At 40.5% G+C, this 25,832-nt stretch overlaps 1 protein-coding gene across 1 annotated transcript in view; it reads left to right on the forward strand.

The window, feature by feature from the left end:
• The window catches only part of LOC134539643 (homeotic protein distal-less), a 232,896-nt gene that overhangs the window by 70,090 nt on the left and 136,974 nt on the right, over positions 1–25,832 (forward strand). Inside the window, exon 3 of the mRNA XM_063381830.1 lies at positions 378–559. Within this exon, the coding sequence (XP_063237900.1) occupies positions 378–559 (182 nt within the window). The remainder of the gene's footprint in view (positions 1–377; positions 560–25,832) is intronic.

A 25,832-nucleotide genomic window follows, 5' to 3' on the forward strand; every position in this document is an offset into this window, starting at 1 on the left:
CTCATTGGCTGCTGTCTTGTGACACGTCGTCCCAAACGTAGCAGCCTGCGATCCGATACAGCTTTGGTCGGGTGTTTCTCATTGGCCCAGAGTCATCCAAGTGAGTTGTGAGCCAATAGCAGAGGCAGCGCTAAGGTATAACTATTTGTATTTTAGCCTATCGCGAAATGAACTCGCAAATTTTTCCGGTCTCTATCTATGTGGATAATTATATCAACGTGGAGGAAGTTGCAGTCACAGTCTGTTTGGAAAAAAATTTATTTTGTAGTGAATATGATCATTTCAAGATGGATTGTGTTAATGTTTGTGTAAAGCTAGTTCGTTGTCGCCACCACGCGCGGGGGGAGATAACATGGGAGCGCTGGGCGCTGTTGCAGACAAGTGCGTGGACGACGGCTCCCTGCGCGTGAACGGCAAGGGCAAGAAGATGCGCAAGCCGCGCACCATCTACTCCAGCCTGCAGCTGCAGCAGCTGAACCGGCGGTTCCAGCGCACCCAGTACCTGGCGCTGCCCGAGCGCGCCGAGCTCGCCGCCAGCCTGGGGCTCACGCAGACGCAGGTAACCGCCCGGCATTCCCGTGCCGCTCCCCCGGTGCAGCCTGGCCTTCCCGTGCCGCTCCCCCAGTGCAGTCTGGCCTTCCCGTGCCGCAACCCGCGGTACGACTACACCTTGCAGTGCCGCTGCCCCAGTGCAGTCTGGTCTTCTCGTGCCGCTCCCACAGTGTATTAGTACATTCCCGTGCCGCTCTTAGAGTACAGTTGGGGCTTCTCATGCCGCTCCAGCGGTATGATTATATCTTGCAGTGCCGCTCCCCCAGTGCAGACTGGCCTTCCCGTGCCGCTCCCACAGTGTATTAGTGCATTCTCGTGCCGCTCCTATAGTGCAGTCTGTGCATTACCTTGCGGGAGCAGTACGACTAGACCTTGCAGTGCTGCTTCCCCAGTGCAGTGTGTGCATTACCGTGCTGATCCCGCAGTACTAGACCTTACAGTGCCACTCCCCCAGTGCAGTCTGGCCTTCCCGTGCCATTCCCAGACGTTGTGCCTCTTCCATAGTACAGTCGGGGCTTCCCGTGCCGCTCCCGCAGAAAAAAACTAGACTTTCTTGTACTGCTTCCATAGTAGATCTAGACCTTTCCTACAACAGTTTTCACATAAAAACCATTTTCTTTGATTTTATTTTCAAAATTTGTATTCTTTAAAGCATACTTTATCTCTTAATGCAATGACCGACTGTAAAGTCATTGGGGTTTAAATTTTTATGTAATATTGGGAATGACTACATTTGTAATAATATTGTCAATAGACACTGTGTTGAGGGCTTAGTAAACCTCTTAAATGTGTTATGTCTGCTTTGACGACTGACAATTTTCAATATTAAACAATAGAAAAAGTGTTATCGCATAAAACCCGTTGAAACCAATATGGCACCTTTCGGTTTGTATATCTCCTCTTTAAATATATTTTGTTATTGACAAATGGTCCTTATGAATTTATCAAATTACTCGCCTTGCAATAGTAAATGTGACTCAAGTCTACAGCGATGTACAATCCAACCTGGTGCTGAAAAATAACGTGAATTTCGCAATTATACCGGCTCGGTCTCTCACAGTTATGATACATATTTTTTATTATATTCTCTTAAGTGCTTTTTCTAAAATTTTAACTTATTACCTCTTTGCGTTTTTTACTATGCCACAAATATTTTCAACTGATACTCACTCATGGGTATAAAAAGGTGCGTCACTTCGTCGGGTTTTACATCCATGATATTATATGAATATTAATTTGAAATTATTTGTTGTAGAAAAAAACCAATACAAAGGAGGTTTCGAGTCAAAATTTTTAGAAATAGTCTCAAATAAAAGTAATTATAAAAAATTAAAATCAACATGGTGTGTGGGTGCGAGACAGAGATTTAAATACACCGTAGAATAGTAGGTACACGCATAGTATATTACAACACCTACTCTGCAAAATACACCGAGACTAATACCGGACAGCTCCAAAATTTGTGTGTGAAAACCTGGCGTTGTCACGTCAGTCCTACGGATGGCAGACGGTGTGCTGAGTATGAATAATGCATCTGTTTAATACTCGTGGTACCAACATGATAGCAACGCAGATAACTTTATTTTCTCTTAGAAAAACATAATAAATCATTATACGCAATTGTGAGGGGAAAAATAAAAACACCAGTGCTTCAAATGCCTTAAAAATATGTATGTTAATCATGTCTGACACCGCAGAATATGTTAGGTATTTTTTAAAAATTTATCTATAAAAAATTTTTTGTCACACGTCTTGTCGCTAGGTGGTTTATCCCACCCTCGCATGTGTTGCTAGTGTAGAGCTATTATCTTTGAAAGATTTGTGCAATGGGAGTGCATGACTTGATGTAAGCTTTTGGACATACGCCATTGCTAAGCACATGTATGTCTGTAGAAGAAAACTAAAAAAAATAACCAAAAGACAAAAACACAAATTAAGCAAAAAAAAAATGCTGTTGTCAACAGGGTATAAACACCACATAATATTCCATAACAGGAATATTGTCAACAAACAAAGGAAAACAAAGAAAAATGGACTAAGAGAACGCAAAAAATACCCACTAATGATGACAGCACAAAAATATTGAACCCAAAAAAATTCTGTACAACAGTTGTCAGGTGTGAGTGTCTCTAGTGTGTTCCATACCGCTCGTGCAGCTGTCGAAGGCTTGACGCGTCGATCTGCAAGTGCGCGTGTCCGCTAGGAATGCCACGTGCCCGTGGCGAGGTTACATACGCCGGGAGATTTAGCGCGGGAGACAAAAAGCCCCACCAGAACAAAACAGCAACGGCGACGAGAGACGTCGAGTCTCGTTCCTCGGTTGTCGCTTCCCTGGTCCAGTCATCTCGGTCATTTTACGTCTCCGTGCTTTGTGGGAGCGGCAGAAGCGATGGTGAAATGATCCGGGAGATGCGTATCCATCCATGTGTAGAGACCGGAAAAATTCGCGAATTCATTTCGCGATAGGCTAAAATACAAATAGTTATACCTCAGTGCTGCCTCTGCTATTGGCTCACAACTCACCTGGATGACTCTGAGCCAATGAGAAACACCCAACCAAAGCTTTATCGAATCACAGGCTGCTACGTTGGGACGTCTCAAAAGACAGCAGCCAATGAGTGGGTGGCATTTTTCCGAGTGTACGTAGAACTATGGAGTTCATCCTGCAGGTCATTGAACCCGCGAATTTTTCCGGTCCCTATCCATGTGTCATAGCAGCACGGGGCTGATTGGCTGCAGATCACGTGATTGACGGACGGAGGGTGCGGACTATTTGCAATCCCGTCTGAAAGTGTTCCGCGCGGATAGTCCGGTCATCTTAGCAAGTTCACCTCGGAATTTGAGATACCCAGCTATAAACTCGTAGAAAATTGTATTTTGACGTCCTAAAAGTTGTCTCAAAACCTACATATGGTAGGGTGTACGCGAATATTAAAATCTACGGTCAAAGGTCACACAAATCGATTTTTTTTAAATATCTTGTTTCCAATGGGTTTTTCGCTGTTTGTATTAATCATCAATATTGTAGAGGATTAAATTCCCTACAACTTTTGTTCCAAAAAGTTTTTTATACGTTGAACCGTTTTCGAGATAGAGGGCGGAGAGCGCGCGGTTAGAGCATCGTTTGTCAACCGGTAGTCCCGGTTAAAAACCCGCCATATAAAGTTTATTAATTATTGATAAATACATAATTATTAATAATATTCATTTTCAACGTATTTAGAACATAAACAAACAGGGCTACCACCACAGCCAAGTACTCGGCTTCCATTGGTCGCTCAGCATCGCCGGGCTAATCACTACTGCGTCCGTCTTCGCCTGCGTGCCATTGTAAAAAAAAATATTCCTTGAGATCCGTGTCCGTTTACGAGACCCGTTTCTTGTTTCCGTGTCATTGTAGAACGGGCCTAACTAAGATGGCCCGATATCTGCAAATCGAATGATTCTATGGTCGACGTGGCTGTTCCACCAGCGAATTCTAGTGGCGGGTATGGTAACTACGCGTGATTTCGTGTCCCAAGTTTCGTATCATAAGTGTATTTGCAACATGAGAACACAAGAATTTGCTCGTTACCAGAGGTTAGATGTTAAACAGATCTGGCGAGTACAGAAGGACTCACTCACATTTTTTTTTAAATTTTTATGATCGCTTATGACATCCCTGAAAGTAAAAAAAATATATATATGAACAAAAAAAATTGAATCATTAGAAGTGCTTGAAATTAATAAACACTTAGGCTACGTTATTCATCTCATAGGCCTAGTTGTGGACTGTGATATAATATAACAAGAACCGTGACGTTGGTAAACCTTTTTTTTTTAATTATCTAACTTCTGGAATTCCCACGATTGCAATTTTTTTTTTCCCCTTCGCATAACCACGTCACGGCGATGGTTTTGTTTTGTTTCCCGGTTGTGGTGTTCCTGCGACCTTCTGTTCCTCCACATCGAGATCCGTTCTGTTGTTATTTTATCTGTTTTATTTTTTTTTATTTTTGCAGGACGTTGCGAAACTTGTTCGCAAGCCGTTCGCAAGGTTGCCCCGAGCTTCCTGAAAGGAAAAGAACACTCAGTGGCGGTGGGACAGGTGAAGGGGGGAAGGGAAGGGGAGGGGTAAGATGTCGAACACGCGAGCTCTGCCCAGCCAGCACGCAACACATGTGATACGAGCATTAAGGGTCCCACCTACCTCGGGGGCGTATTTGCGTTGGTGATGCGGGATGATAGGCGCTTCTGTCGCGGCATCGCCTCTGACCTGGCGCGCGGTCTTCTCGTCGTGCACTTGTTAGATTTTTAGTGGTAGCCACAACATTTTAGGGCTTAGAAATGAAGATTAAAGGCATAACGCAAGTTCCTTTCAGTGCTTTAAAAATGTTTCTACCCCGAGGTTCGTGCCTAAATATTTTTTTTTCTGAAATTCCCCCCCCCTTTTTATAGCCATTTTACCTTTCCAATAAATACAGTTTAAAAATCAAATACGGAAACAGCACTAGCTTATACCTTATTGGCTGAGGTCGGGGAGAGGTGTCGTCCCGCTCTTGAAAGGGCCAATGAGAATGTGGTCACCGTACTGCTGCACCCTCACAATTTGCCATGACTCTCAGAAAAAAGCTACAGTGTTTGGTGAAATACCTTGACATGAAATGAAATCGCGAAATACAGGTGTCCCTACTCATGAGCCATCAGATTATTTCACGAAAGGACACGTGCCCCTACCTATGAGCAAGCGAAATAATTTCGACTCCGTTAATGAGCAATGCTTCCGTGCGTCAGAACCGTCCTGACGTAGCGCCGTTGGTTCTTGAGAGCAGAAGGAAGAAGTCCTCACGTCAGTGGATGGATAGGCCCCCCGGAAAAAAAAAACTGGTTCGGCTCGTAAACCCCGCAATCCGGTGGCGCGGAGAGTCACCTGCCGGCAATTGCCTTGTTTAATGACGGTGATTAAGGTGATTAACTACAACCTCCCCCCCCTTCTCCTTTCGTCTTCCCATTTTCCTATGCACTTGCCAACCCGTCTCGAACACTCGGGGGTACCACCGCGTTCCTGCTCGTCAGCACTAACAACTTAAAGCCTGGTTTGCAAACTACGAAAACAAAAAAAAAAAAAAACTTCTCGGCAGCCACAATTTCAGAGTAACAGTTTATAAACTGCGCAAGGCGCAATAAAGCAAAAAAAAAAAAATTGTTCAACTACCAACTTCCTTCCGTTTTGGCTTGCGTTTAGAAGATTATTATTCCGAAAAATTTTCAAGACGCAGACGATATGTGTAGAGACCGGAAAAATTCGCGGATTCCTTTCACGATAGGCTAGAATCCAAAAACGTTTTCCTTTTTACCGCATCAGTGATTGGGCAACAGTTTATCTGAATGACACTCGGCCAATGAAAAGCCTTTAACAAAAGAAGTATCGAATCACTAGCGTCCCAGTTAACAGGTATCACGAGTCAGTAGCCAATGAGCAAATGTAATTTCTCCGCGTGCATAGAGGATAATGGATTATATCCTACAGGTCATTGAAATCGCGAATTTTACCGGTCTCTAGCTATAAATAGGGGCATGCACATTTCGCGAAAATATTTCGAAACTAGCTGAGGCTTAAAACACTGTAGCATCGTCTGTGTTTTTTTGTGATTGGGTGAGTTTCTTTCTCTGTACATGTCGATTGTTACAACACCAATCACAGTAATCCAGTGCGAAAGCAACCGCGTCCTGAGTGGCTCGGTCAAACAAGGCAACGACTTCTCTCGCACACAGCTTCCAGTCACAAGGAATAAACCTCTTGTGCCGGTATACCTTGTTGCAGTTCAGATGTTTTTTTTTGTTCGCGAAAAATGCCTGCCCCTAGCCATGAATCATCACATCGAGGGATCATATGTAGAGACCGGAAAAATTCGCGAATTAATTTCGCGATAGGCTAAAATACAAATAGTTGTACCTCAGTGCTGCCTCTGCTATTGGCTCACAACTCACCTGGATGACTCTGGGCCAATGAGAAACATCCGACCAAAGCTTTATTGAATCACAGGCTGCTACGTTGGGACGTCTCACAAGACAGCAGCCAATTAGTGGGTGACATTTGACCGAGTGTACGTAGATCTATGGCGGAGTTCATCCTGCAGGTCATTGAACCCGCGAATTTTTCTGGTCCCTAATCATCACATCGAGGGATCATGTAGGGGCATGCAGATTTCGCGGAAAAATTTCGAGACAAGCTGAAATTTAAAACACTGTAGCATCGTCTGTGTTTAGTGATTGGGTGAGTTTCTCCCAGATAGTAACAACACCAATCACAGCAATTCATTGCGAAAGCAAACGCGTCCTGAATGGCTCGGTCAAACAAGGCAACGACTTCTCTCGCATACGGTCGCCAATCGCAAGGAATAAACCACGTGTTTGGGTATACCTTGTTGCAGTCTATTAAGCGTTCAGATCTTTTCGCGAAAAATGCTTGTCCCTAAATTCATATGTCGTCCGGACTATGAATATATATACTGTATAGAAGTCGCCATCCCAGGTTAAAATTTCTAATACGGTTTTGAGGTAGTTGGTTAATTCACCGCCGCAATCGCCACCATCTCTAGGGCATCGACTTGTAGTGGTCCCTAGCGGACAAGTGTCGAACTCTTCATACACCCCTTCCCCCTCCCGTTGAACGAACTTGAGCTGCAGTGAATGATAGGTAGGGGGATGCGGGGAATGACAGCGGGCGACAGAGCTGTGCTCTAACGTGCAAATAACAACTGAGACGATACAGGATGTTACGGCAGCGCACTGCAGCGGTGAAGTTCCCAAGCTGCTCATCATACGCTTCTGAAAAACGTAGAGTAAATCCTATCCACTCGCGACTTCTATACAGTATATATATTCAAAGGTCCGGACGAGGTTTCCAAGCCTGGTCTAGCTTCAGGCCAACCACGCAAGCGAGAGAACAGTCTGAGCGGCCTGGCCGTGACAGGCGGGTCTGTCAGCTGACAGCTCTCTGGGACTGTCGGGCTGCCGGAGTTCCCACAGCGGCGCCTGTCAGGCGGAAATGACACGTGTGGCGGATGGCCGATTCGCTGGCAGGGCCTTCCTTCCGTTTACACGCGTGCGAAGCGAACATAGCGTTCCACGCGCTATTTTATTCCACACCGTAATTTTTTTTTAAAATTTGGAATAGATATATTCATTTGTAAATACGTTTACGTTTACACGAAAACAAACTGTAACGATAAAAAATGGTAGTACCAGTTTCGGATTCTTACCCGGGCATTTACGCTTTGTGTTTACCTAGTAACTCCGATGTTTAAAGTTGTTTGTAAAAAAAAGTTGATTAAAAACTGCACATTACAAGATTACAGTTTCTTGATTAATTCTGGCGTTGAAATATAAATTGCCATTTAAGGAGATAAATTGAAATTAATTAATTCCTATTTAAATGAAACCTTTTATCAACAAGTAACAATATGTGTGATAAATTTTGTGTAAAACCAAAAGCGAAAACCCGAGGTGATGGAAGTGAAATAGCATAGGACGCTACGCGATTAACGTGCGTGGCATGGCGAAGCGCGTGAAGTGAAGGGGTCTGGGAATTGGTATGCGCGCCGCCGCGGGGAAAATGGAAGGGGGAAGAAATTCGTTACCCCTTGGATACGTGAAAAATTACGGGCCTGAAACGAATTCGACTAATTAATGACGAGGGGGTGGGCTTCTGAAAACTACCTGTGAATTGAGCAGAGTAGAGAGATCGGTAATGGACAAGGTGAAAAAACTTCTTAGAGGACAGCGCAAAAAAAATGGAGAAATCCTTTCTTTAGTTCCATTTCGTCGAGCAGTTTGAAAATTCTAAAAAAAGAAGAAGAAAGTTTCCTGAAACGCTCCTTGATAATGGGTGAAATGATGCCTCCCTACCATATGGTCTTGCTAGATGGATCCGTGATGCGGGTGTGAAAATAGTTGTGTCCACGTGAGCTAGAATCTGAACGTGAACAAGTAAGTGAACACAACAAGTCGAACGTGAACAAGTAAATGAACACCAGAAGAAAAAAAATAAAGCTATCGAACAAGAATGAGCGTGGAAAATACAAGACTTGGCTTAAAAACCCCTCAATTTAAAAAAAAAAAAATGTGAGCCAGTCTTTCAACTTTCTCCAGTTATGTATAATATCTAAACTCGGTAACTTGCAGATTCCTGTGTTCTCATGTTGCAAATAAACTTACAATACGACACTAGGACACGAAATTTAACTTAGAATTCTTTGAAATAATGCCGAGTGTGATAAATAAACTAGTAAATAAAATATATTCGCTTTTCAAATACCAACATTTTTGTATGCGAATCACAAACATAATTTCTGTGCCCGTCGCTAGAATTCGCTGACTGACTAGGGATAAGCGAAATGGTTGTTTTATAGTACCAGTTATAGCAGGGACAGGAAAAAAATTTCGCGGTTTCGATGACCTTCAGGATAACCTTCACAGTCCTTTGTGTCAATCGTCTCAACTGATTTTCCCGTGATTCGTGTCATCTTTGGTGTGGGATATATCATTGGCTCAAGAGTCCTTGAGATTGTAAACTGTGGCTCAAACATTAAAGCAGCGAAAACGTAAACGTATTTGGATTCTTGTCCGTAGGGAAGTGAATCCGCGAATTTTTCAGGTCTCTATTATAAGTCATGGATAAATATACCTAACCCAGTTAAATTTAAAATATATATATATATATATACACTTAACCTAGCAGTCGATGAGTGGTTTCCTGTTGGTGGTGTGGACCACAGCGCAAGACTTGGATGGTCGGAGGCCGGTTGTTACTGATACAAGCTGTTTGCAGACAGCGCTAATGACACAAGATCCCTCTACATTAACCCCCCTTTTTTTTCTACATCCCTTCCACACAGTAATGCGGCCGCCTGGCCTGGTCCCCAGAGCGCCATTATTTACAAACCACTCAAGGTTTATTTAAAGTATCCGATCAGCATTCAAGAACCACTGCACTTGCCTATATAAGTTTCTCGTTTCATGGTTTCGTCTTTAACGTGTTTTTTTTTTTTGACAGTGAATAAGGTGAAAACAGTTGTTTTCAGGAACGTTTTTAGGTGGTAAAAAATTCTGAACATAGTTTTGCAAGCGGTATAATGACTAGTCTCGGAAATTTCGCGGATTCCTCTGGCCTCAGGATAGAATTCAAAGATATAGGTGTGCTCGATCCATGTTTACTTTTCCCATTTGTTGATTTCTTAGCGAGAACATTTTTATCCTTGTTATTTGGCACTACCTGATTCGCTTACTTCTCTCCTAGCTGGTCATCGTTGGCTCACGGTCGCAGAGGGGTGGGGGGTCCGGGGGTCCTCCCCCGGGAAATTTGGATTTTAAGGTGTAAAATAGTGCTATTTTAGCAGTTTTCGGTACTTAAATTTAAATATTGTAATGGTAAAAATTTTATTAATTTTTAATATGAAATTTGTTTCAGTGATGAATAAGAAATTTAATTAAAGATTTTGGGCTAAGGGGGGGGGGGGGGTTGAATCCCTAACCCCCCCCCCCTGGCTACGCCCCTGGTCCAATCATGAACAAAGTGCGACAGTGTGGAGGTTTGCATTCTAGCTTGCGACTAAATGAATGCGCGAAAATTCCGTGGCTCTAATAATGACGTGCAGGGAACATTTATATTTAATATTGCTGAACGGTAGAGTATCTGTGTCAGTGAATCGGGATGATAAGTGCGACGCTGACTGGTGCTTGTAGCGCGGTGTCGCCTCTGAGTTGGCGCGTAGTCTTCTCGTCGTGCGCAGGACAACTAAAAAGAGCGGTCACCATAACGTTAAATTGCGGAGAAATTAATAAGAAAAAAAGTGTAGCGCAAGTCCCTCCAGTGCTTTCCTCAGTATCTCTTCCGCTTGTTCTGAAAAACGCTTCATAAACTAATTAAAAGATGGGAACAGCAATACTCGTTCGCCCTCGGCGCGTCACTCTGATATCTTCTTGAGTGTTTTTTTTTTTTACGTGACGTCTAATAAATCGATGAACGCTGGCAGCACGCACGAAAAAGTGTCCCGTTACGCACATTGTTCCGTTAGGTTATGTCCCGTTACGCTCATTTTTCCGTTACGCTGTGTCCCGTTACGCTCATTGTACGCTTGCGCCGCACCGACAGAAGTGAAAACTTAAAACTTTGTTTATAAATGTGTAATATGAAATAATTTCTACGTCAAATGTACGTAAGAAAATGAATCTGATTACTAGTATGATTTCAAGTATTTATTCTTTTATTATTAAAAAAAATAGCATCTGTCGGCGAGTGCAGTAATAATAGGTTATGTTACAATTGACTAAAAAATTATGGTGTTTCATATAATTAATGATATATATTAGATTACAGTTTATTTATATGAAATCTTGTGCATAATTATATTTAAACTTTATAGCTAAACGCCAATTTTTAAAATTAATTACAAGTCATCTACACGTGAACTGTTTCGTCGACTGATTATAAAGTGAAGTGAAAAGTTAATGTGGTTTTCATTGCTTATTACAACAAAAATTTTGGCAATAAAGGTTAATTATTCTTGCATTTTAAAAATCTGATTACTAGTAGCCTATAATTTCAAGTATTTATTCTTTTATTATTAAAATAAAAATTATTCAATTTTATTCATAAAAGTATGCAATCATTTCATCAATGTTTTGTTATGACGTCACGTTAAACTATCGTCCGTAAACTGACTTTACAGACAACCAATTTTTTCGACAAACTCCGACTATCGAGGATGTTGTGGCGGTACACGCGAAGATATCTCTTCCGTTTGCACATGATTCGGCAGTGTTCTGATTGAATCAATGTGTTATACATTGGCCTCTTGTCCCACGAGACTTGTCAAATGATGTGTGATCAAATGGTACGGGACATTCATCTTTAAAACCTTTAACGATAAAGTCTGTCGTTTAAAGATAACGCGGAATTCGGCAGGTCTGTATTGTTTTTGCGCGGCGCAGAAAACGCGGAAGACGTACCTATATCCGGACACACGTATGGCGCACAGGGCTTCGGAAGAAACCATGCTATTTGAAAACTGCTTAAAATATCAAAGAAGTGCCCTGCAGAAAACATTCAAGAATACGCTGAAGGTGGATTAGTACACTTTTAAAATTTTTTTCACCTTAAATTTACGAAGAACGCTGGTTAAAAATCATTCAGGTAACTTTCGTAAATTTACGGCTATCTTCCTGAGCTCACCTACTTTAAACATGATTCCAAAACAATATTCTTGACGTATTAACAATTACATTTGTCCATGTGTGTGTTTACCTTTGTTTGGAACGGAACATACAATCGGGAAGTTGAACTACAGCGTGGATTCCAAGAAGATTCAGTAATTTTGAAAGGACGGAACAATTCTCCGCTTATTTGGTTTTGATTCGTCGTTGAAAAAAGTCCGTAAATTTTACTGTAATTTCTAGCAGTGTGGTTCTGTTCTTTTTCCGGAGTTTGGGTCAAAATGGTTGGAAATTGTGTTTTTTAGGAATAATGTTTGTGCAGAAAACTCCCTGCGGAGATTCGTGCAAGCGCTCAGGGGACTCGCGAATGCGTACTTTATCTTCATTTGTCCGCCATATGTATGGTGTCATTTTCCACCGGTGAAATGCTCGTGGGCGGCCCATGCGTAGGGACCGGAAAAATTCGCGGATTCATTTCGCGTTATGCTAGAATCCAAACAACTGTACCTCCATGTTGCTTCTGTGATTGCCTTACAGTTTGTCTGAAGGACTTTGAGCCAAATGGAAAACCTTAAACCAAAAAAGTATCGAATCGCAAGCGTCCCGGTTTGACAGATGTCATGAGTCGATAGCCAATGAGCAGGTGGCATTTGCCATTGTGTGTAGGGGGTTGTGGAGTCTATCCTAGAGGTCACTGAAAGCGCGAATTTTTTCCAGTCTCTACCCATGCGGCCCATGTCGGTTGAGAGGCGACACCGCGAGCTGGAAGCCACAGTGACGTGCAAGTGTTGGTGACAGTGGAGGGTATTAGGGTGGGGGGGGAGGGAGGCTAAAACACGATGTTCCTGTAATTGGACTACCGCGGCTTTACCGGCCGATGCATCTGCATCGAGATAAGGCGAGCGTTCGGCCCCGCGCGCTGGCGGGCGTCGCCGCCATTGTTGTGTCGCAAACACGGTCCACTGACGCGAAACGACCCCTCATTAGGTCCCCGTGGTACGTGCGTTTATAACCCCCCCCCTCCCTTTCCCCCTCATCCGACACGACCTATCTATCTCAACCCAACCGACTCACCGCGTCTATTACCCAGGTCGATGGCTAACAGACTGCACGCGTTTGAAGGAAGGAAAAAAAAAACGCGTGCCCGTGAGTGGGGATAATTTACGTCTGCTGGTAGACGCTCGTGGTGTTTTATAGCGTACCTAGTCTACTGCACCACCAACACACCTCACGCGTTTCCATACCGTTTCTAACAACACGCAGAATAAAATAATAATACTGAGTATTTCTTACAACAAATTGTGGCATAATTTATAATTAAAATAAATTCATTTATAACTGTTTCTTAAACCACGGAAAAGATAATCGAATATTCAATATTTGGACTTTATTTTTGTTTTATTAATACTAGCTATCCAGGGAACAGTTTGCCAATAACTTTTAACCATCGGATGTACTGGGACAAACACAAAGCATAAATGCCCCGGGCAAGAAATCCGAACCCAGTATTACTGCGAACACTATTTTGTATTGATACAGTTGTTTTTATGTACATGTACAGATGTCTGTAAGTTTACTTGAATATTTCTGTTCCATTTACAAAAAAAAAATTGTACCTACTCCAAAAGAAATTGAGATAAATATCGTAGTCGAAATATGCCCCGTACCGTTAGCGTGGCTAGATGAATTGTCGTTCCATCTGGAGCAAGAGACCCACTGTGGGGAGGGAAGCCTAAGATGCACATAAAGTTCTGCCATTCCCGATTACACCCGAAAAATTCACCCTCGGCCAACGTCGGGTTTATTTATTAATATTTATATTTCTCTGTTTATTTTAATGTAGCTATACTAACATAACTAACCGTCCACAGTGTTTTGAAGTGTTTTAATGTAGCTAACCTAACCGACCACTTTTAATATTTGAATTCATATTTCCTGCGCAAAAATAAAACACATCCCGAAGTTGGCCGAAGGTGAATTGTTCGGGTGCGATCGGGAACGGCAGAACTTTATGTGCATCTTAGGTCTCCCCTGTGGGGGAAGAACGCAGTGCTCGGTGAACGAACCAGCAAACAGCTCGAGCAGTCGGCGGACAAGAAACAAAACACGATCAACTACACGGGGACTGATGTTGTGTTCAGGAAAGTGGGTTGATGATGGAGGGGGGTGGGGGGAGGGATGTAACGACAGCCGCATCATCGTCCGACTCGTGTATACTGCACGCGGCGACGTCGGGAAAAAAAAAAGGAAAGAAGAAAAACACTCTTCTAATTTGCACCGGGGCGTATCTCTGCGCAGAGCGGACAAATAGCTCCCGAGCGACCACCAATCACGATATCGTTATCACGGCACTTTGGCCCTGGCGGTGTTGGTGTGGTTGTGGTAGGGGGGAGGGAGATAGGAATTGCCTTTTTGCCCGCGATACGCATCTGTCAATCGAACATAGAGTCGGCGGGTGTGGGTAGAAAGCCCTACGAACCACTGGAATTACTCCCGGCCCTGACGAACGCTGTGTTAGTTTACACGAACACAAACGACGGGGTGTTTTCTGAAAACAACGACGGGGTGTTTTTATTATTTTTATTTTTGCGTTTCTAGATAAGAGAATGGTTTATAAAGGGGTCATTGGGGGAGGGGGGGGAGGAGGAAAATTTATATTTTTTACTATCGTAATGGCTCTAGGGCTTGTTTTGCCGCGTCACCAGCGTGTGATCGTGTGAACCCGGCGTGCTGGGTACACAGCGTCAACCACACACACACGATCTAACCCCCACGAGTCCACTTTACAACTGCATTACCTGGGAAACAAAACGCCGCCGCTGATAACATTTACCTGCTGCGCAAAGCCTTTTTATTATTTTTTTTTTTTTTAAATTTTATTATCGAGTTTCCCTGCATCGTCGGAAGCGAGGTCAGTAAAAGGCGGAAGCGCGCGGCGCCATAACAGCGCAGACCTGCTACTGTATCCGCGTTGTTATTCGAGAACGAGCTGTGACGCATGCCATTGTACACTTTAAATGCATTTTTCATTGGACCATGGTTATTTTGATACACGATACGAAGGACGCGAAAGTAATAAGAAAATATAAAAAAATAAGGGCAAATATTTGTTTGGAAACATAAACCTGGAAACTGAAAAGAAGGGGAGGGTGGGTTGTCTGTAAAGTCGGTTTACGGACGATAATTTTACGTGATAACCGTCGTAAGAAAACATTGATGAAAAATTGCATATACTTCTTAATTATTAAATATTATTTACAGTTTTTGCAAATTTAATTTAAATAATCTTTTTTAAATATAATCACGAACAATTAGTTTAAAAAGCCCGCCTTAATCTGTTTGATATTATAGAAGATTTTCTCGCACGGTGGTTGGCCGGTTCTTGCACGGCGGAACGTGACAATTTTTCGTTGCGTGCAGCCGGCGTTAATCGATTTATAAGACGTTATCACGTCAAAAACAAAATCTACTAACACGTCTTCAGAGTATTCTTGAAAAAAAATTTCCGTAGAGCAAGACGGTGATATCTTGACAGTTATTTAATCGCGCTTTTTTTTTCTTTTTGAAATGTTGGCTCACCGTGTGTGTGTGTGTGTGTGCGCGCGCCCAGGTGGGCGGGGCCTACCCAAAGCCAGGTGCGCCAACTGCTCCTGAACAAGTTCCCGGCCGGCGATCGCCGCGCTCTGTAACGGCCAGGCGCGGCGCGGTCATATCACGATAGCCCGACGACGTGCGAGCGTAATACTTTCCAAATACGGACACACCGCGCGGCGGTCCAAAAAGGCGGGCGGGCACGTATTCCAGTCGGTCGGGTGCTTTTTTTTTTTTGTGACGGCTGCCTCTCGTGTTTCCGACTTCAGTCGGCGGGACCGTCAGTGCTGGCCGTTGCCGGAGAACCTGATTGGCGTTCATTCCTTGTGCCGAGCTGTAGACTCCACGCCTCTGCGTGCAAACAAGTCTGACATCTGTGCTTGATCGGCTGTTGTTACATTCTACCGTCTGTTCGAAATACACGCGAATTTTTTTTTTTATCTAATGGCTAGAGACCGGAAAAATACGCGGATTCATTCGGCGATAAGCTAGAATTCAAAATACATATACGTACCTCTTATATGATTTTGCTATTGGCTTACTGTTCATCTGGACGAATCTCAACCAATTATAAACCCTCAACCGAAGAAGGATCGAATCACGGACAAACCAGATGAGACGACTTACAAGTCAGCAGCCATTGAATTTGCGTTGTTTGCCCAAGTGTATAGGGGAATGTGCAGTCTATCCTGTAGGCCATCAAAACCGCGAATTTTTCCGGTCCCTACTAATGGCCAAGGGAAAAAAACCCTACTATTTGTATGCAAAACTTTTCAAACACCGCAATTAAAACAAATACTGAAATGTTAGTATTGAAGGATTTGATATTCGAGAAAAAAGATTATAAGGAAACTATTAAAAGGAAAATAAACAACATTAATAATTCAACAATGATAACCTCTTAACTTTACTAGGTCAGTTATTTTTTTTCTTCTTCATACCTGTCCTGTTACCATGTCCCAAGATATTTTTTTACAATATGTATTGATTCTGGAAACTTAGTTTGTGAAATAACCATTTAAAGGGTAGAATGGTTTTAACACCATGGTTAATTTTTTATTTACTGTCATTTTTACTCTTGACACTCATATTCGGTTTCAGGGGGTATATTCGAGTTACTCTCTGAGATTATAACTCGAGAATTGGATTCAAGAAAATTTGGATTTGACTCATCGTACATAAATATATTATATATATATATATATATATATATATATAACAAAGATATGTACTTTTATACGATACTGTAGCCATTAATTGTAAAAGTGGTCTGCGTGTATCGCATAACTTTGTAAGCGTTCCTATGAATTCTATTCATAAATTCGAAACTCAGTTAACATCCCTCCCACCCTGGCTCTGGACGGCTCTGTTTCAAGTCCTTCATGGTGTTCAGAATTGCGATCCAGTGGTCAAGGTGATTTAAATGTACAATGATGTACAGTCTAACGTGATGTTGAACAATAACGTGAATTTGCATGTTCCTATCCATTACATCTTTTTTTATTAATTTTAGTGTCTTCGATAGAAAAAAAAATTGGAGATATTCGTTAAGTAGAGGAAGGGGAGGCCCTTCATCAATAGGAGACAATGGGTTTTTCAATAATATTCGTTCTGTCGGTTGTTCCAACGTTCCTGGTGGTTTTATCGTGTCGGGCGGGAAGATTACTACTTCCAGCACCATGGTACGCGAGGGTGAATTCCTCGCAGACTTGCCATAATTATCGTACGTCTGACAAACACTTTTCCCGTCTCTGAAATATCATCGTATTATTTTTTATTGCGGGTGTCCGTACCGATAATTTTAGATTTTACGGTCGGTGACAACCAGGGAGTTGGAGAATGTTGTGTGTGGAAAGGGGGTGGGGGGTTTACCTGCTGGGCCAATGCGCTACACCGTACCAGAGACTTTTGAGATTGAGAGATGGAGAGATGGAGAGATAGTGAGATAGAGAAGGATTACAGCGAGCTTCTGTGTGCCGAGAAAGCAATAGCTCACCCCTTTCTCCCGCTCTCCAACAATTGTATCACGAAAAAAAAAAATTCACTGCAGGTGTCTCGTGATGTCAGATATCTTACCGCCACCGCTGCACTTGACATGTAGTGCACTGAATTAATTTTTATGCATACGGAACTGATAAATACAGATCAATTTTGTATATTACCATGAAAACAATTGTATCATAAAAAATATATTTATTTTTTTTTTTTTTGCATTAATACTGGTTCTGGTTCTTAACCAGGCATTTATACTTTGTGTTGTCCCAGTACCTCCAATAGTTAAAGTTAAATGTAAACCGTTCACTGAATAGCTATACAGTATTAACTGGGCATATTAATAAGCACGCACAAAAAAAAATTTCAAATAACTGAATATTCGATTATATTTCAGTGTTAAAAAAAAAGGTATGCTTGAATGGAAAATAAATTAAAATACAAAATTATGCCCCAATTATCTTGAAAAACGTATTTAATATATGCAGAAATAACCATAACCATGTGTTGTAAAAATATACAAAATATTCCTTGTAGTATTACAAACTATTTCTGGGCGACTGGTTTCCGAAGGAATCTCTTGTCAAAAGTACAGAAAAGTTCCGCTTAGGTATATTCGTAGGTATGAACCTTTTCTTTTCTCTTAAAAAAATTTTGTAGCTTAAAATGTTTGTCTGCTATCACTTAAAAATATATATTTGTTGTAACTTAGCCCTATATTATCAAACAAATTTGTGGCTGCCCCAGAGCTGCACTTTTAGTGTGTAGTTAACATTTACTACAATATATTTTGTCAAGTTTTGCTTAAAATTCGTTCACGTTCAAAAAATTAGAAGAACAGTTTAAATCTACTGAATGCATGTGCAAATACGTCACAATTTTTTTGTAGTGTATAATTACTATAGGCTTAGAATCATTCCGCGAGTATCTCAAAGTGCCAGTGCTCTGCATTGTTTTATTGACCATAAAGAAATAAAATTTGGAGTGTTTGGAGCAGAGACGTAGAAAAAAGGAGCTTCGCAAATAAAGTAGTAAAAAAAAAGTTAAGTGGCCGCAGATCCGAGAAAGGTAATCGACCAACTTTGTAGCGACGTCTTGCCGCCGCAGTAAAACATTTGAGGTAAAGTGAACTTGAGTGGGAAGGCCATGTGGTCAGCGGAGACTATCTGCCTTACGTAAAACGTATTTGCCTCTCAGGTTTTTTTAAAAAGGGGGGGGGGGGGGGAACTGGGAAAATCTGGAGAGAGTCCCACAGTGTAGGCCTACTTATTTTTTTTTAATGGATAAGAAATGTTCATTTGAAAGTAACTATGTACATTCACATGAAGACAAACAGGATCACTACAAAAAAAAACAGTGTTCGCAGTAAATACTGGTTTCAGATTCTCACCCGAGCATATTTATGAACTGTGCTGTCCCTGTGCCTCCAATAGTAAAAGTTTTTTTTCAAACCGTTCCCTGAGTATATTTCCAGCAATAACTGGGCTTATTAAATAAGCACAATAAAACAAAATAAATCCACATTATTGAATATTCCATTAAATTTTCCATGGTTTTAATGAAAAATCAATTAAAATATAAAATCATGGAAAAATTTTTGTAAAAAAATACTCAATTTTATATAGAAAAAAAAAAGAATTTATTATATTCATAAATAATAATAGCTATGTGTTGTACAAATTTACAATATATTTCTGTTTCTTGGCAACTGGTTTCCAAAGAACAGAATTTTTTTTTCCTCTACGCGTAATTCACGTAACTACAAACCCCGCTGAAGTACGTGGCCTCCCCCCCCCCCCCTTCTTCACACTACTCGTCTGCTACGCCGTCACATAAAGGGTCACGTGAGACCATCCGAGGGGAGTTTAGCCCGCGGTTAATTAGCCCGGGGGAGCGGGGGTTGCGTCTGGTGTCTACCACCCCAACTACCGGGGGTGAAGGGGCAATGTGATAGTAGGGGGGGATGTAGGGTAACCCGACAACCACCACCGGCGAGACCAAACCCTTGTGACCACGTCATCACCACCCCCACTTCTCCTGAGACGCCCCATAAAACTTGCATTTGACGGTGGGCTCGAGGGAGTTTACCTCCCCCCTCCTCTTCCTGAAGATCGGGCCGTCCACTGGAGACCGGCACTGACAGACCCTCTGGCCCTCGTGGTGGGCTCATCGGCGGTTAAGGGTGTTCGGCACGCCACCCGGATTCATCGCTTCATTGCTCGATGTTCGCGTGGCGTATAGTTCAACCCGTGCACCGAGAGAAAGTTTTTTTTTTTTTATGTGAAACTTCTAATGCGACTTCCAACAAGGTTGCGTTAAACGTTTAACGCTACCATGGAGAAAGCACTGTTGCGTTAAACGTTCAACACTCCTGGGGAGGGGGGAATAGAAAGAGACAGAGCGAGGGTGAATGCGTGGCACTCGAACGCATGCGCGTAGTATGTATACCTGTTACAGGCCAGCGCGAGCGTTAGCAACGAGTAGCGTCCAATATTCCAAGCACATGCGCGTGGCATTCTTGCTATGCAGCGAAGTAAACAGTGAAGTTTCACTTCTTCCGCGCGGAGGGACTCCACGCACTATTTTTTCTTAAACTATATGTATGTATATATATATATAGTATGGCGAAACTAACGTATACAGTTGATTAAAACAAATATTTTGTTGTAGCATGGTTTTTGTTGACTCAACGAAATGGTTTCGTCAATAAAATCAAAATTGTTACACGTAAAATTTTGTTCAGACCAATAATAAAAAAAAAAATATTTAATGATTTCGCTGTATGTAAAATTGTTTTCATCAAACACACATTAATTTCTCTGTGCAGACATGCAAACTGGCGTTACTTTCATGAAAAAAAAAATTATGTCTATGAAAAATTGTAGTACTAAACATTTTTTATGACATACCCGTAAGTATACTAAGTCATTACAGTTAAAAAACATTTTAAGTTTTAATTCAGTGCTGTCGTCTCTCATAACGGTATGATAATGGTTTCGTAAATCTAACTGAAGTAAAAATTCATTATATCATGACGTAGCAAGCAGTATTGATATTAAATTTCATATATTTATGTTATGTAATTAATTCCATTCTTGTTTTTGGTAGGTCGAAAAAAATGTTAGCTCACATGATTCTAAATAAATAAGAAAATTATTTTCTCTTGATAGTTATTTCTAATATAATAAAAACAAACATATTTCTACAATAGAGTGCTTAGATTTACTCCACATTTTTGATTTTTCTAATTAAAGAATTTAATGAAGAAATATTCCGAAAATGGCTCTGTAAGTTACTAAATTCTGTGAATAACAGAGATGAGAAAACAGGAAAACTATAATTAGTGAACGGCTATAACGCAATTTAAAAAGCCAAAATGTTCCCAATAAAATTGTAAGAACACTTTTTAACAAATAGCAGACAAGTTGTAGAATGTAATGATTGAATATAATAAATAAAAATTTCGTTATATTAGCGATACTATTATTCAAATGTCAATTTCTGAATTGGCTGCTTGGTCACACATTTTTTTGTTGTCAAACAGATGCGTACAACAACTGCTTCCCAATACTATCCAATGGATCTCTTAGCTAAGAGATTCACTAAAAGTGCATCCCTTAGCTAAGAGATCCACTAAAAGTGCATCCTAGTGGACGCGGTCATCGTTGCGTTGCTTCCGGATTCTCACGAGGGATGCTAATGCCTCCCTGCATGCGTCCACTAATTTCCGAGATTTCCATGGATGCGAATACACTTATGCGTCCTTTACGCCCATAAGCTTCGGAATCGCATTTATTTCGTTTGTGTAACTTACAATATAACTTCAGATTTTCGGCATAAGATTTGTTTAAAACCCCGTCAGTGTAAGTATTAACGTATTAAAGATCCAAATAAAAACGTTAATAAAAACTACCAAAATGCGAACTTCCTTATAGGAGCATTTAATGCTCACGTTAAGTATGTTTAATCTTTTGAATTTCATAACAAATGTTATTTCTTTTGATCGCTAACCTTTATAACATCCCTTTACACTATTTTTTAATTTTTTTTTGTTATTTACGTTTTTGACGAATATCCGTAGATGTCACGACTCAAAATGGCTGCGTGCACATTTGTACGACCAACTGTCACCAGGTGGTGTTAGCAGTAAAAGCATTCGGATACCATCCATCCATTATGAATGGGGCCTTTACATTGTGGCTGCATTTGCTAAGGGATGTAGGTTTGTGTGTTCTGTAAACCCATCCCTATGTCGTCTAGAAGGGGTCAAAACTGAAGGGAAGCGTTCATAATTTAAATCACTTGCGTGACGTTTTAAAACTCTCAAATAACATTTATTATGCATCTAGGGGCCCAGTGACCATAGGCATGAGAGCCATCGTTTAAATTCACAGAAACGGCCCCGTAGGGCAAATCAGCGACACGGAAATGATATCGTTAAACAGGGTCTCGTGAAAACAGAAACGGCCACTAGAGGGCAAACCCCCCCCCCCCCCTAATTCGCGGCGTGGCGTTGTACAAGCGCAACGGCACGGGGTCAATTATTTATTCAAGCGAGCCTTTGTTACCGCATTGATTAACCTGCGCCCTTGAGATATCGGGCGGGACATTATGTCACTCAATGTCCATCAACCGTAAAGAGAATAAGCTACACTGTCAAATAAAATTCCCTTTTAAAATTTGCGAATAAAACTGGTTACAAATTTACTAGAGATCTTCTTAATCCTTTCAGTCACACTTTGTCAAATTCTATGATATACCTAATTAAAATTTTTTTCTTATTATAATTAAAAATTTTATTTGTGTGGTAATAATCTTATACTATAATTATTATATTAATGTATGATTATTTTATAATAGTTAATACAAGTTTTAAAAATGTGTTTACTTCATAGCCTTAAAGAACGACGTGCACTAGAATGTGGGTACACCTTAACCCACAAATTCAAAGTGTCATAAACTCCGTGTATCATTGAGACACAAATTGTCCACTTCAGCGGACGAATTGGACTGAAAGGGTTAAATTTACAGACTAATTTTTTTTGTAAATGTAATTTTAAAAAATGTAAAATTACATACATTTGTATATTTAGATGAAAGAAAATGTATCGCTACAAAAAAAATGTCCGCAGTAATAATGCGTTGGAATTTTTTCCCGGGCTTTTATAATTTTCGTTGTCCCAGTACCTGAATCAGTTACAAGTTCCCTGAATTGCTACAGTCTTAACTGCGCACATTAACCAGCATAACAGGGCAAAATAAAGTCAGATTGTAGAGTTCTTGATTACATTTCCCATGGTTAGAGACCTGAAAAATTCGCGGGTTCATTTCGTGTTATGCTAAAATTCAAATAATTATACTTTAGTGCTGCTTCTGTCATTGGTTCACTGTTAATCTGGAGGAATGAGGGCCAATTAGAGATACTCACTCATAGAAGTGTCGAATCACAGGCCACCCAGTCGATTCGACTCACATGTCAGCAGCCAATGAACAGTTGGCATTTGCCCGAGTGTGTAGAGGAAATTGGAGTCTATCCTGGGGGTTATTGAACCCGCGAATTTTTCCGGTCTCTACCCATGGTATAAAAATTAATGCACGTACAAAACATTAATCAAAATATAAAATTATGCGCCAATTTTTCGAACGTGCGACAATATATATTCAGTATTGGTTCTTGAAATAGTATTTCATATATACTAAAGTAACAACAGCTAATTTAAATTGTACTATTACAAACTATTTCTTGGTACTGAGTTGACCTTCTTTGATCATGAACTCGCAAGCTTGATATCTGTATACTAAGAAAACAAGCAAAAAAAAAAAACCTTGATAAGTCTACAGCAGGAAAATAAAGTCACTCTTCTTTCTCTCTTCCACATAGATGTTTGTTCTGTTTACAACGAAGAACGTAGCTCGGAAGTAAAAATTTTCGTAGTTCAAACAAAAATACAATTATCAGGAACCAAGAAGAAATCTTAGATTATTTTAGATGAATTCTCCTTTGAAACTTTTGAAAAGTTTACTGTAAATTTTAAAAGTGTAGAGATGGGCAAAACTGTGAATAAATAGACGCTTGTTACACTGCTACGTAGGTACTGTTTTTTTTTAAATGTAGTGATCGGGCGCTATAACAATTATTTTACAATAGGGGATTACATAAAATTCTTTGTGTCTTGTTCCTTCAATTACATAAAATAACAATGTACAATGAAACTAATTGACAAAAATACGGGTTTATAGATTGTTGAGCCTGAAAATTGAACTTGTGTGATTTTCATCAAAATCATTAGTGCTCAAATTATAAAAATATAGCTGATTTTGGTACACATTAAAGCATCAAAACCTTCAAATTGAAGAACCAAATATCAGTGTTAATTACATTGATAGGTTATTGTGTTGCCGATACTAAGTAACAAATATCTGTTAACTACACAATGATAATTCCTGTTTCACTTCAATCGTAATAGCTATATGGAAAAAAATGCAATGTTTGACTGTGCTGTTTCACAATAAATGTTATATTTGATGTCTCTTAACAAGTTGCTGATGCTGTTTTCACATACTTTCCTGTTAAAATCTGAAAGGTTACTACATTGTAATTTTTTTTGTACGCTTACAAGAATAGTCCTTGGAAACCCAGTTGCCAACTATATCACTCGTAAAATTGCAAGGGCGAAACTTTGTACCATTTTCAATTTTACAATGCTCTGTCTTGCAGTTTTTAAAATTGATATCGTTTGTCAACTGAGTTTCCAAAGTTTATTTTTTTTAAAGAGTATTACACAGCCCGTATCTATACAGAACACAGCTGCAGGGCTTTGGCAAGGCTACGCAGTAGATAATTTTTGTAACCAACATCTGTGGTGACTCCACTGTTTTACTTTGCCAGTCAGAACCGATGATGCACACCAAAAAAATCAATAAAACTTTTTTTTTCACGTAAACATAAACACAACAAAAAACTTAACAACTTTAAAACTCTTTTGTTAAAATGTTATGCTTGCATTTAATTGCCATAAAAATAACGTATATAACATGTATTAAACAATTGGTTGTCGGTATAGTCGGTTTACGGACGATATTTTGACGTGACAACGTCATAACAAAACATTCATGAAATGATTGCATACTTTTATGAATAAAATTGAATAATTTTTATTGAATTATCACTATTTTGTATGGATACAAAGAATGAGTGAAACGAAATCTACAATTTAATTGATAAATTTACTTTTATTTGCACTCATTAATTCAAATATGTTTATTACTTTAACGAAGAGATTATTTTAACTATAACTTTTATACATGTTTGCTATTTAACTTCTTACAATCTGTGTTATTCTGTTAAGGATATGACGATGATAGGAAAATTAGGAAACGAATGGGAGTGTTTCAAGTTTAATGTGCCTCGAAAAAGTCAAATCGATGGTTTTTCCAATCGAGTGGAAGAGAGATAGATGCGGCGCAAGCGTACAATGAGCGTAACGGAACACAGCGAAACGGGACAATGTGCGTAACGGGACACTTTTTCGTGTGTGCAGTTGGCGTTCATCGATTTATTAGACGTTGTCACGTCAAAAACAAAACACATCACAAACCTGGGAAAATACCGTAAGCACTCCGCCTTCCCGGGCACACGTACGGTGTGCAGAACTTGAGAAAACTATTTTAAAATCTGCTCAATCATCAGACCGATATGTCTGTTTGAGAAAACTTTTATGAATACGCTGAGGGCGGATGAGTAGTTTTGTTTTCGTACTTCGTTATTAAACTGTGATTTCAAAAGAGTGCAAATGGCTAAAAAAAAAAATGCGTGTGTTCAGATTAATTTGTAGGCACGAGACACCCGGTATACAGATTCTTGAAAACACTCATTGGGATAGTATTGCAACTTTTTTTTTTTTTTTTTTTTTTTTTTCAATTTCTCCGTCACGTAAGTACTGTTACGGTTAATCTCATAGTTTCCCTATAACGGCGCGCCAGTTCGCAGCATTGAGCTTAGAGGCGACGTCGCGCTAGAAGAACCAGCGTACGTCGCACTTATCGTCCCGCCTCACTAACGGAATTACTAGAGACCTGTAAAATTCGCGGATTCATTTCGCGATAGGATAGAGTCCAAATACCATTGAAATTATTTTGCTTCAGTGATTGGGCCAAAGTTTATCTGTAGGACTCTGAAGAATTAGCGAATCACGATCATTCCAGTCAACAGGTGTTACGAGTCGGTAACCAATCAGCAGATGTAATTTGCACGAGTGCATAGAGGATCATAGAGTCTATCCTTTAGGGATTTTAAATCGCGATTTTTACAGGTCTCTGGCAATTACTCAATCTTTGGCTCAAATTTTATCGCTGCATTGAAGAACTGAGTGCGTAGGTTTTCAACTGGTCCAGAGTCTGTGAACGGGTGCATCGCTGAGCTTAACTTTGTGGCGCAGAACATCAAACGTTTTTCACAACCCGTGGTAACGCGAAATGCGCGTTGCATTTTATTTTTCTTC

Source organism: Bacillus rossius, chromosome 15, assembly GCF_032445375.1.
Source record: "Bacillus rossius redtenbacheri isolate Brsri chromosome 15, Brsri_v3, whole genome shotgun sequence".
In the NCBI taxonomy this organism is placed as follows: domain Eukaryota; kingdom Metazoa; phylum Arthropoda; class Insecta; order Phasmatodea; family Bacillidae; genus Bacillus; species Bacillus rossius.